Source organism: Myzus persicae, unplaced genomic scaffold (assembly GCF_001856785.1).
Source record: "Myzus persicae strain clone G006 unplaced genomic scaffold, MPER_G0061.0, whole genome shotgun sequence".
NCBI lineage: Eukaryota > Metazoa > Arthropoda > Insecta > Hemiptera > Aphididae > Myzus > Myzus persicae.
The window spans coordinates 8,554-22,727 of record NW_019100903.1 but is presented as its reverse complement, the minus strand read 5'-3'; the positions used below and the strand labels follow the sequence as shown (position 1 = coordinate 22,727).

General features: G+C 29.9%; 2 protein-coding genes across 2 annotated transcripts; one reads left to right on the top strand and one right to left on the bottom strand.

Annotated features, from left to right (window-relative positions):
* Positions 1-42: 42 nt before the first annotated feature.
* Positions 43-6,125, top strand: LOC111026710 (the record flags this gene model as incomplete). The annotated part of the gene is made up of 4 exons (XM_022304841.1): positions 43-152; positions 248-1,130; positions 1,227-4,629; positions 4,717-6,125. Coding segments are annotated over 4 exons (5,805 nt in total), but the record flags the coding sequence as incomplete, so codon positions are not given.
* A 2,821-nt stretch (positions 6,126-8,946) lies between these two features.
* On the bottom strand, positions 8,947-9,801 carry LOC111026709. The gene has a single exon (XM_022304840.1). It carries the CDS (start codon positions 9,430-9,432, stop codon positions 8,959-8,961), a length of 474 nt encoding a protein of 157 aa, XP_022160532.1. The 5' UTR covers positions 9,433-9,801; the 3' UTR covers positions 8,947-8,958.
* Between the last annotated feature and the right edge of the window lie 4,373 nt (positions 9,802-14,174).

Genomic DNA, 14,174 nt, shown 5'->3' with positions numbered 1-14,174 from the left:
GAGAATCAAAATGCATATCGTCAGCGTCAAAAAGTTTTGAAGAAAAATGAAAATGAAAAAAAATATCCAAAATCAAATGCTGATCGTCAAAGAGAATTCCGTCAACGTAATGTAAAAGAAATTGCCCAAAAAAAATTGGATGATTTACAAATGTAATTAAATTTCATATTTTAAAAATCGAAATTGTAATTATATGCCTTAATATTATTATTTTATTATTATATGATTTCTTCATTTTGTTTTGCAGGAAAAGACAGAAATTGGACAGTCATAAAGACCAAGAGAATGTCGTGCAATACAGGGCTATCGAAAATGTAGAAAATGTACAGCTTGGCCAAAATCAATTTCTCACCCAACAACTTCGTATATATGAAGAGGTTCGCGAATGCATTACTCCCGAAGTCTTTCTCCGCAGAAATACGGAGATTCCAGGCGATGGTAATTGTCTATTCCACTCACTCATATGGGTGCTGCAAATGCAAATTTCGACTAGTGATTTGAGAAGACTGTTACGTGAGTCACCCTATTTGAACTGTTGTCACAATCCGGAGGAAGCATATAACATACTCTCAAGTAACAATGATTATGGAGATTTGGATTGTTTATACTTATTTTCGAAAATGTACGATCAAAATATTTGTGTGCATTACCACTATTTTAACGTAATTACGAAAAATGAAGACACTCGTTTTTGTCAATTTAAAGCAAATGATACACATAATTGGAGTCATCTTGATCTTCGTGATCTGCACTTTACGCCTTACTTTGAAGTACAATATTTATTGGAGAACAACGAAGATATTCGCCGAAATGAAGTCAATGTTAATGACAATATTCGACTATTGCGTGACAATTACAATAAGGATTTCACCGAAGACAATCATGAAAATGAATTGGCGGCTGATAGAGAAGATTGTATTGATCCAAATGTTATGGATTTTATTGTTGATGGTACTATTCCAATTTACTCAAATCATCACAAGCACAGTAGAAGTCATCTTGATTTTAATAAAGACTTTACGTATAATTCTTTTGGTCATTCGTGTGTCATTTGCGATAGACTATGGTGGCAAAGAGACTTGAAAATGTCGACCAGTAAACATGACAGTATTTTGAAAACAATACTACAGGTAAACACAATTATATATTTTATTTTTTAATTAAATTAATTAATTATTATTTTGTTTTCGTTTTATATCTTGCTAATATGAATTTGATAATTTTAGAATTACACACCTGGTGTAACTGTTCAAGTCTGTTCCACGTGTTATACCTCTTTGAACAAAAGAAAAATTCCTCTCATGTCAACCTACAATGGTTTTGCATATCCGAAAATTCCATCACATTTACCAACGTTAAATCTTATCGAGCAACGATTGATTTCACCAAGAATACCATTTATGCAAATACGTAGACTGAGGCACGTTAATGGTCAGTACGGTATTTTCGGTCAAATAATAAATGTTCCTATCGAAGTGAATACAATGGTGAAACAATTACCAAGAAACATTGAAGATGATCATTGCTTTTATGTGCATTTGAAAAAGAAATTAATTCATAAAACCAGTTATGTCCACGGACTCATTAATAAGAGACATATTAAAGAGTGGTTGTCGTATTTAGTATCTACGCCTCTTTATGTTTATCATGATATTAAAATCGTTGATTCATTTATGACTGAGAATGAAAGTACTTCACAATTAATCATGGATGAGATAAGTGAGCATGTTCCTATTGAAGATAACTTAACAGCGCAGCAACAAACTCTTTTATGGAATGATGATTATTTTTTAAGTATAGCACCGGGTGAATATAAAAGGCCAATCAGTATTCTGATGGATGAACATGCAGAAGAACTATCTTTTCCAACAATCTATGGCGGTCAGTTTCGTACATACAGGGATGGTGTCACTGTTACTCCATTCATGCAAGCTACCAGTGAACTTCGGCGTAATGATAGACGTGCTACTGACCCACAACACCTTTTATACCTCGCTGCTAAAATCATGAGGCTACGAGTTAGTCAATGTGTCAGCGTTGCGTTTAAGCATATTGGCCAAGGTACTTCAATTACGAAAGAGACTATTCAATCTGAAGGTTACATAAATAATTGTTTAGAGACCAATCTTGCATTTCTTCGTTGTATACCCAACTCTGCTTGGTTTTGGACAAATCGGAAAAAAGATCTTTTTGCAATGATCAGACAGTTAGGAGCACCGACTGCTTTTATGACTCTAAGCGCTTATGAAACTGGCTGGAAAGATTTGTTGAAATTATTGTATAAATTGAAAAACGAAGGAGCGGATATTTCGGATGAGTTTTTAGAAGAAATGAGTTATGTGCACAAAGCTCAACTTGTTAATGAAGATGCTGTAACTTGTGCTATTTACTTTTATAAATTAGTGAATTGTTTAATGAAAGTTTTACAATCGAAGAAAAGGAGTGCATTCGGAAAACATAAAGTAATTCATTATTTCATCAGAATAGAATTTCAGCACCGTGGTAGTCCGCACGCTCATATTCTTCTGTGGCTGGACAATACTCCTGAAGATTTATTAAGCAATGATCCTGAAGTAATTCAATTAATCGACGAATTAGTTTCTGTGTCAGCATCAGAGGCATCCGGAAATATTAAACTAGTAACACACAAACACACATTTACGTGTTACAAAAAAATGGATCCTAATAAAAAGCAAGAATGTAGATTTGGCGCACCATTTATGCCAACAAAAAAAACTATTACCTTGATACCTATGAAAGACACTGATCCCGATTTCTCTGAAGCACTTTTCAAAGAATATAAGAAACGTTTCAAATCAATAAAAATGAATCTCGAAAATGTTGACTTTAAGGATTTTGATGACTTTTACTCGCATAATGATATTATTTCTGATGATCATTACTATGATATTATTCGTGCGGGTATCAACAGACCAAAATTATTCTATAAAAGAACCCCAACAGAAAAATGGCATAACACTTTCAACCCATTTGTACTACATCATTTGAAATCAAACATGGATTTTCAAATTATTCAAGATGAATATGCTTGTGCAAAATATGTTGTTGAATATGTCAACAAGCATAATAGAGGGATCAGTAATTTACAAAGACAAATAATTGATATATTGGATGAGCATCCAGAGTTTGACATTGTTGATATTACAAAAAAAATGAGTATTGACATACTTCAGTCTGTTGAAATGCCGGCACAGGAGGCTGCTTGGTATTTATTACGCACACCTATGGCTAAGTCATCGGTAGTGACAGTCTATATTCCAACTATATTTCCTACTGAGCGTGCCAGAATAAGAAAAACTATGAAGGAACTTGAAACTTTGGATGATGATTGTACGAACATTTGGAAAGAGAATTGGTTTGATAAGTATGAAAAACGACCTGAAGAACTCCGTGATGTTACGTTAGCACAATTTGTTGCAAACTATTACATCAATAACAAGGGCATCTACACAAAACGAGATACTGCAAAAATAATAAGATACAGGAACTACGATATGGCTGACAATTACAACGATTATAGGTTTGAAATGGTTTTGTTGCATGTTCCTTTTCAGAGTGAAGAAAATGATATTATTGCAGAAAATAAGTTCATTCAAATATATGACGATAACAAAGAAAACATTTTAGAACGTAGAAAAGAATTCGAATCTAATTTGGACGTAGAAAAAACTCTGGAAATTTGCAAAAAATTATGCAGAGAAACCGATGAAGAACAAGAATATGAAGATTTATTAAGGGCTGTCGAAATCTTGCATGAAAGAGATCCTTATGAATTATTACTACGTGATCCAAACTCAACTGCTAACGTTGATTTACAAAATGCTACTCTGCATAAACTTGGTGCTATTGCAAAAAAAAGAGAGAATTTAATGGATTACAAACAATTCTATGACTTAATGAGAATGGCTAATGATCAACAAAGAGATTTGCTTATGACTATAATCCATCACTTACAAACTTCAATTCAAGAACCATTTCAAATTTTTTTTACCGGACCGGCTGGTACAGGAAAAACGTTCGTTATTAGTTTGATAATGGAAATTTACAACAGATTCGCTGATAATGATGGTTACTGCAATTCGTATATTACGTGTGCCTCAACTGGCAAAGCTGCGGTGGCTATTGATGGTACAACCGTCCATACTGCTTTCCGAATTTCTCTTTCAAAACTATTGCCTCTATCATCAGAGACGTTGCAATTGTATCGATCTCTCTTCAGATATGTCAGAGTACTGATCATTGATGAAATTAGCATGATTAGTGCAGAACTTCTTCATAAAATTGATAATCGTTTAAAACAAATCACTGGAAAAAACACGGATTTTGGAGATATAGATGTTATTTTGATTGGAGATTTACGACAGTTGCCACCGGTAAGATCCACACCAATTTACAAGACAATCAGAACGAGCATGATTGGACCACATCTATGGAGAAAACTGAAATTTTATCAACTTACCACAGTAATGAGACAAGCTAATGTTGCATTTTCCCAAGTTTTGACAAAGATAGGTAATGGAGATCCACTAGAGAAGAATGAGTTCGAACTTATTGAATCGAGATTTTTCAAAAAAACAGATGTTGCTGCATTATGTCCAAATGGAGTCCGTTTATTTTTCAAAAATGAAAATGTTGCCGCCTATAACAATTTTATTTTGAGTCAATGTGAAGACAAATTTGTTTCCACATCAACAGACGTGATTATTGGCTCTAAGAATCATGAACAAGAAGCTAATTTTAGAATTAAATTACATAAAAAATCGGTTATCGACACTGGTGGACTACCTTATGAAATTACTTTTGTGATAGGAAAGTATTATCTTATCACAACCAACATCGATGTGAACGATGGTTTATGCAATGGTTCTGCTGGTAAATTGGTATATCTAGAATTTGATGAAAGTTACACCTTGATTAGAGTTTGGATGGAATTTTGTGGTTCAGATAAAGTTGGTAGAAAAAAAAGACGAAAAGGAGCTGCATTAGCATTGCGAAATAAAGTCAGCAATCTTGCTGTTCCCATTGAATTACGAACAGCGAATATTTCATTAACATCGGATAGGAAAGTGGTAGTCAAACGCAAACATTTTCCATTAATTGCAGCTCTCGCTATGACTATACATAAGTCGCAAGGTGGGACTTTTGAAGAAATAGTATATGAGTATAGTAAAACACATTCACAAGAACTCGTTTATGTTGCGCTCTCTCGTGTAACAAATATTGAAAATTTGTATATTGTGACAAGTGATGATTCTACATTTAAATTTTATCATAATCGAAGGCAAGCTACATCAACCGCTTCATTGTTGCAAGAATTTAAAAGACTATCGTTGAATTGTGTGCAGACAAAAGCTCTAAGTGTCTTAGATTTTATTAGAAATAGAAATGGCGTTTCAATAATGACTTTCAATTGCCAAAGTCTTAACAGTCATAAATACGATTTACAAGATTCCGTAACTAGACAAACGAATGTATTACTTTTAAGTGAAACTTGCATGTCAAATGATTATCCGATCGACATACCCAATTTCAATTGCATAGTTCATTTCAAACGAGATACTGTTTCAAAAGGTGGGGTAGCCATTTACCAAAATAATAATAATGATACTACCAATATTATGACTCCGAATATTGATATAAATGTGGCAAATGTTGTAGATGTAAATGTTAGACACTCAAATGTTGGAGATATTTGTGCGTGCTTATGCAAACTACAAAATGGCCTAGAAATAGTCATTGTAGTCATTTACATTACTCCAAATCCAAAATTGGACGAGGTAGAATATTTTATTCATCGCACTTTACTGGAGTACACTGTAGAAGGGTCAAAAATACTTGGTGGAAATTCCCATAAATTTCCACTTATCTTGGCTGGCGATTTCAACATCAACTTCGCTGATAAAAAATCAGAGAGACTAACGACGTTTCTCTTAGAAAAATTCAATTTACGTATAAATAATGATCCACAAGAATCTACTACAAAATATGTGACCACCATCGACGCCGTATTTTCCAGATATTTGGAGAATATTAAATCTCAAACTTATGTTTCATATTTTAGTTATCATAGGCCTATAGTTTCTATGATACAAATTCCTGAATAACTAGAATAATAAAAAAATTTTAAATTATATCAACTTCTTATTTATTTAATATGCAATAGCTTTATCGCGGCAGTCCCCGAGTGTCACTTGTCTTTTTTTACGTTTTAAAACCGAAGTTGAAGGTTCGTTTTCATCAGTTTCAATTTTTCGCTTATTTACCAACCATTTGTCCATCATACAATTTTTGTAAATAAATAATTGTCTCAGAAATAGAGCTTTAATCACACCAAGCAATCGATCGCACTAAAACGAACGCACGCGGTACAACACACTCATACACGTGCACGACACATTAACTAAAATTACAAGCGGGTGATGATACAGCGTAACAACTAACGACGCCGTAACGACTAACTGAAATTTTACAGACAACTATATAGTTGCCGAGTACCGACTTTATCGTCATATTTTATCGAAATATTTTTGCGATAACGACGTACCAAAAATACCCATCATAATAATTCCCGCAATAATATTCTTATATTACTTTATACTTCTATTATAGTTCTATAGTCTATACATAAATTTTTTACAATTTGTATAATTAAAAAAAAATTCTCGCGACCCCCCAAAAATTGACTCGCGACCCACAGTTTGAGAAACGCTGGACTAACAGACTGTCTTCACTCAGAATCGTTTTGTGTATATATTTATGATATATTATTCACCATTCATTACAATGAGTGACAGAGACCCACTTGTAATCTACTTTATAGTAGAGCATCACCTATTTAACCACTTTTCTATTTAAATTTTATAATTGGTTTTAATATTTCTGATTCAAATATTCTAGTTTAGAATATTGTATTAATTGTTTAACTTGTATAAAATCCAAAATAATAAAATATTATGAAAAAATACAACATATTTTTAAATTTTGGTTTGTTAATTTGTATTCTGTATACTAGTGACTCTATAATTATGCTTGCTGCTTGCATACTATTTTAATTTATATTTTAAAAAAGTAATAATAATGATACATTATTTAACTGAATAAATAATTATTGAATATAAAAAAAATAGGTACAATGAATTATACATAGTTCTATAATTTATTTAGATATTTATCAAGCAAATAATAAGATAGGAAAGCATACTCTGCAAGTGACATCTACCTATTCCTCATGTTTTAATGTACCTGCTATTGCAAATAAAAAAGTGTAAAAATAATCAATTATTCAATCAGAAATATCCCCTTTTTAGTCTCAATTAGTTCTGATAATGACAAAAAAAATATTAAAAATAATAACATGTCTTAAGTTGTAGAGTGTTTAAAATAATAATTTGTCTTATTGATTATTTCATGTATAGTCATATTTAAAAACTAGGCACATTACCTTCTATTTTCTAATAACCAGAGCTCTTAAGTTCATGCATTTTCATATTAATCTTGCTAAGTTGTATTTAATGCTAGCTAGCATAGACATCCATTTCAAGGTACTAAAGTTAAATATGTGAAGTCCTATTTTGGATGTTTTTGCATATTTTTATCGAGCATATTATACATGATTTTGATATTTCTATTCATTTTATTAAATCAATATGCATTTTTTTATGGAAATACTAAGAAAGAATCAACATTTGAAATAAAATAAAAAATTTATTTTTTGCATTGTTTTCTTATGTTGTGGCTAACTGCCACCAAAAAATCTAATATACTTATTTCATTGTTTTTAATTTGCACACATACATTTTTTAGTCGGTTTTCGGTTAGTTGTTTTGTACCTAGTTTTGTACTCTGTACTCTGTCAACTACATTATTCAACGCCAATTTTGCTTGGTCTGCAGCAACTTCCATTTTCATTTTTTTTATTAAATTCCAAATTGTTGGATGCTTATGACCACAGAGCTTTGAAAAGCGGTTATTCCAACCCTCTGTATTATTATTGGTGCGATGCCCACTTTTTAATGTTAACTCGTGTACATTCCACGTAGTCGTTGTAAATATGGGACGTATTCTACGCAAACGCAAGGACGAAGCAGTTCCTACTCGCCTGTATGTACTATTTACATAATAAAAATCAAAATAAAAAAAAAGGTCTTCTGCTTGAGGTGGTTTATTTTCTTTCAAGCACATCATTCCATCTACCACTTTGTCCAGAGGTACGAAAGCTAAGCCATCGATCATAGCACAATACTTTCTAAAGTCACTATCTTCTTTGTAAATGGTTGCCAAACCAAGTTTTTGTAATTTCCTATGAGTCGACTAACATAAATGATAAAAACACCCATTTATCGTAATATGGTTTCCTAAAATATTTTTAGCGGCATTTATAACAGCTAATTCAAAATCCAAGTGTAAGTATCTTGGATCTAGATACATATCGCGGGTTTTACTTTCATTTATTATAATACTAAACATTTCCTCATATGTAACTTGAGTTTTACGCTCAAGAATACAATAAACAGCTGTAATAAACACTGCATTTTTTTGTACACGTATTACATATGATTGTTTAAAAAATTCAGGAGCAAGGCCAAAGTTTCCATCGCTAAACCATTTATCCGACTCAGCTAGTAAGGACAATCCTATATCGGTGGCAAACATAATAATCCTTTCACTACAGGTATTTGGGCCGTTGTCGTATAGTAAAAATCTTTCTTTTCCATATTCTTTATATTCACTTATGAAATTGAAAATTAAATAAGTACCAAATTGTTTTAAAAATCAATTTTTATTTCAATAATGTACAGGTGTTTAACATTTTTAGAGATAAGAACTGAACCCAAAAAAATCTCTAAACATTGTACGTTAACTTTTACAATAATTTTATTTATAAGCGAGATATAAGTACATAAAATATTGAAATTCAAAAATACTCATATATCTTGTTTACAAATTAAACGAAATAAATAGTTTTAAAAATTTTAATTTAACTTCAACAATTATTTCCGGCAGACATTTCGGTTTTGGTGGATTTTTATACCTTCTATGATTTCGAATACTTCTTTTTAAATAATCTTCCCTCGGCAATTCGGCTAATACACTCTCCGGAACATTTAATATTGCATTAGAAAATATTTGACTAGGTGCGTCGTTGGTTATTGTGGCTTTTGCCTTCATTTTTTTTATAATTTTTACTGCAGAAAGCATATTTTCATTTGGCTCGTGTACGTGATCGTGCTCAATGGATATTAAAGTTGGACTATCAATATTTAAATCTGTTTTTAAAATACAGGGACACTTCATTGAACTTGATTTAGTACATCTCCAACGAATCATACTTTTGCACTCTTTTTGAATGTTGTACAAATATCCACCATATGGAATTTGAGGTTTTTTATTATTATTTCGAATCACTTCCATTTTATATTCGCACTTTTAATTCAAAATAATCAAAACGTTACAACAAGATGAACTAGATGAACGAAAAATTCGTAGGTACTGAAGAGAATATCATACTGTAGGTACACCGTACAAACTTTTAATTTAAAATGATCACAACATTCACAACAATAACTATATAAGCGAAAAAACCACATTTGTAATAATACAATTTTGTAGATACTTACATCTTACTCAGATACCAAGACTAGTTTCCAGATAGAGTCTATAATACAATTTAACATCAAGTTAAGACATCAAGATAAAGTCAAATGTCAATTACTTTTATTACCTACTAAACTTTAATCTCTTATATTTCAAATGTATATTTATATTTATAGTTTAATAAATATTTGGAATAATTGGGAAGCACGCCAAAAAGCCACCCGACATAAAGCCACTCGATAACGACAAAAAACCATTCGACAAAACACCATCACCAAAATCCGACAAAATGCCATCCGACAAAAACCATCGTACCACACTACCAACCGTAAATTTGAGAATGAAAATCGAACACTAATGAATCGTCAAACAGCCACTCGACAAATAACCACCCGCCATAAAGCCACTCGATAACGACAAAAAACCATTCGACAAAACACCATCACCAAAATCCGACAAAATGCCACTCGACAAAAAACCATCATACCACACTACCAATCGTACAAATACTATAACATTATCGTATTAATACGATAAAAATATCGACAAAAAGTCACTTAAATTAATTATCAAAATGAATTAAGTTTTTGGCGCTTGATTTGAACCACTAACCAGATAATAGATATTAAAATTTAAAACTCATGTGCCATGGCATAACGCCATAACATTTTAAAATGTCACGAATCACGGACAAATGACACAACTCACGTCGTTAATAATTTTCTTCAGTCTTCAGTGCTTCAACATTTTCAAGTTACAAGTTGCGAATTATTGTTGATGATTATTAAATAATGTTCGATATATTTCAACATTAACAACAACTAAATTATAAAAAAACACCAAATCGAAACGGTTAAAACCAGAAAGTAAGTACTTCTAAAAAAGGCAATGATTTTCTGATGTGTTTAATACTATTTTTTTTTTGTCTGTAAACACCTTTCAGGGGGTCAGTAATAACTATAAAAACTATATAATAACGCATCGATTAAAATACATTTTGTACTATATACTTTTCGGGTAGAAAGTGAATCTAGTTAGTATACTTTGGAGGGTAAAAAGTAAGGCATTTCCAGTAATTTTCAAAGAGGATCGGGTTAAACAAAAAAAAAATGTATGAAAATTGAAATCTTTTGGTAATATATATTTTATTTTTTTGGTGTAACAGAAACTTGTAACTGTATATAAGTACTTTATTTTTCACCAAATGTTTATATGATCTTTATGCATACATCATACAATTTTCAAAATATTTTGACTCTTAAAGAGCTATTTGTAACAATCAGAAATTTGCTTTCAATTATCGTTATTTACTATATATATAAATATATTAATGGTTTATTTAACTTGCCAGTAAATAAAAAAAATTATAAGTTGATATTATTAGATGATACCGTTATATTATCTAATAAAAATATAGGTCTTTAATACAAAAACCAAGTATTATTATAAAAAAAGTAAAATACTCGTTTGACAACAACTTATTAATTAGAGTTAAATATTTAAGTCAAAATATATTGGTTTTAATAATAACTCTAATGTTAATAACATTTAATTAATAATATAATAATTGAACAAAACTTTTGTCACAAAATATTTATAAAAAAAAAAAAGATTACAATAAACAAATAAAAAATAACATAACATAGGTATTACCTGAGTTAGGGCAATATGTTATACAGCTTTATATAACTTAATTAGTAATTAATTATAATATTTTAATGTAATTAAAATGTATTTTTAAGCTACATTATTTCATTTTATGAAACCTTAATATTCGTCAATTATTTTACATTTCTATATTAGAGGTACTTATCAATAGATATAAAATTAATAAATAATCATGAGCTCAGAACTGTCAAATGATAAACAACTTACAACTAGATATACTTCAAACCTTACAACAACTTTGAAGATATCAATAAATTAGTTATGATTGTACATTTGTACCTACAGTATAATTACACAAAGAAATTTATATTTTATATATTATTTACACTTCTTGTTCATCAAAATATATTAGCATACTTATTTTTATCTAATACTATATAACATTGAATACATATAATTAATACAGTGTATTTTAAACAAAATTTTGGTCACAAAATATTTAAATAAAAAAAAGATTAGAATTAAAAGTAAGAATTAATGTTACCTTAGTTACATTTGAGTAGTTAGGGTAGTGATTTACAGTTTTTAAATAATTCAATAAGTAATTAACTACGATATTTAAAATTGTGTAGAAACTATATTATACATATTTAATTTCATATCAAACTATCAAAGATTTAAATAATTGATAATTATAGTTATAATTTCTAATAATATATTATGATTATAGCTTATATTTTAATATGCAATAAAAATAATGACAAAAAATAAAATTAATGAAAAACAAATCTATTTTGTATAACTTGCTATACATACTAAACGTCATCCTGAACATTATACAATATTTAATCATCATGAAGTTCTCTGAACCTGGAAGTTTAATCAATACCTGCAAAATGACAAAATAAATATATATATATTCAACCTTATCAATACTATTTAAAAAATAATACCAATGTTTTTTTTAAATTAAAACATAATATTTTCTATGAAGGTTAGGTATATCAATATTATAAATTTGATATATTTTGAAAATATGAGTTTATAATTTATATTCTAGTTTTCAATCAAATAAAAAAATGCAAACATTTTCTATACTTGTCTAACTTGGAAACTTTCAACTTTACATAGGTACAGTCAATTTCACCAAATGTTTATAGGTTGTTTTCCCATACATCATAAAACTTTCAAAACATTTTGACTCTTATTGAGCTATTTATAACTATCAGAAATTTGCTTTCAGCTATTGTTATTTATTATAAATTATGTAGGTATATACTAACATATAGTTGGTTAAGTTGGTTTATTATACTTGCAAGCAAATAAAAAATCATTAGTTTTGCTGATATCGTTGTATCTGATAAAAAAAACAGAGGTAGATCCTTTATATGAATATTGTTTTATTTAATTTCTTAGTCACTGTATTTTGAATAGTAATGTTTTATTTTATTAAATAATAAAGAGCTCACCTCACACGAGGCTTGTGCTAGAACATGAATTGCTGTTGTGTTGTCATGACAGTGACAGTGATACCACACAAATATTGAATACGCTAATGTTATTATAAAAAAGTAAGATACTCGTTTGACAACAACTTACTAGAGTTAAATTTTTAAGTTAAAATGTATTTGTAAATAATAAAGTTTTAAAGTAAGATTCAGTAGCTACATCAAACTTTTAATATTAAGTCCCTATTGTGGCTCCAGGATTTGCTGTGCGGCTCCTCTGATGCCCTGTTCAGCGAGAACGACCGGCTACGGGCTGCCTCTCAACGTGCCACTCAGTCCTTTTATGACATGGTTGACAACATTTTAAGCTGCAAGGAGCATGATGAAAGGATAGCTGAGACTGAACGAAGAGCGAATGCAGTGGCAGCCGCTCCAACTGACTGACTTTATTATTTATTGTATTGCATTGTATTGTACCTATTGTATTATTGTTTAGTTTTAAGCAACCATAATAAGTTATGTGTTAAGAATGTGCATGTATTAACGTTTTTATTAAACATTAATAAACGATGGCAGCAGAGGAGTAGTAGTGTTCACACAGATCCTCCTCTGCTGTCGGTTCAAACGGAAAAAAAAAAAAGTCCTTATTGTGGCTGAGCTGAAAACATTCAGGTGAAGAGTAAGAGAGAGATATACATTTTTTTCATCATGCCATGTAATATATAATAAATAGGACATAGGTACCTACTAAACAGTTAATGGTATATATACATAAATAATATAAAATATTGTGAGTAGGTACATCTTAGATTGTGATAATATGAGATTACCTATTAACCCTTTAACGGGCAAACCTAATTTTCAAATACGACAAATAAGACCACTGTGGCCTCCATATCAGCCACCATTGAAGAGACCCGTATGATCAAAATTATTTTTGTTAATTCTAGTTTAACGGAACTGTGGCATAGATAGTAGCCACTTTATTATCAATATAAAAACCGCCATAAAAATAAATCAATTTTTGTTTTGCTTATCAATTACGATAGAATGATAACATAATAACATGTGTTCAACAATTATTTAATATTATAATGGTGATAACCGTATTGATAATCATTATTGTCAAAAGTGGCTTGTGTACAAGCCACTGATCGTTAAAACTTGTTAACATTTCAAATTTTAAAATTATTTTACGAAATTAGTGTGACTACCATTTACTACAACGTATAATCAATCAAGTAAGTACATATTATAATTCTTTATACAATTTTACATAGGTTATATATTATAAATTATCGATATCAATGGTTTTATAGTATTTTTACATTCGATAAAAGTATAAAAAAAAATATTTTTCAAAAAAAGTTTTTTTTAGATTGTTGAGTATTATATTATAAATTAAAATTATATTAGTAATTTATACACCATTGGAATCGTTACAATCTATTGTTTTTAATGGTATAATATTTTCCAAGGTTAATATTTGCGCAAAGAAGATAT

Bases quoted from the DNA above. Each gene is read 5' to 3' on its own strand.
- LOC111026709 (XM_022304840.1), bottom strand. From the start codon at position 9,432: ATGGAAGTGATTCGAAATAATAATAAAAAACCTCAAATTCCATATGGT.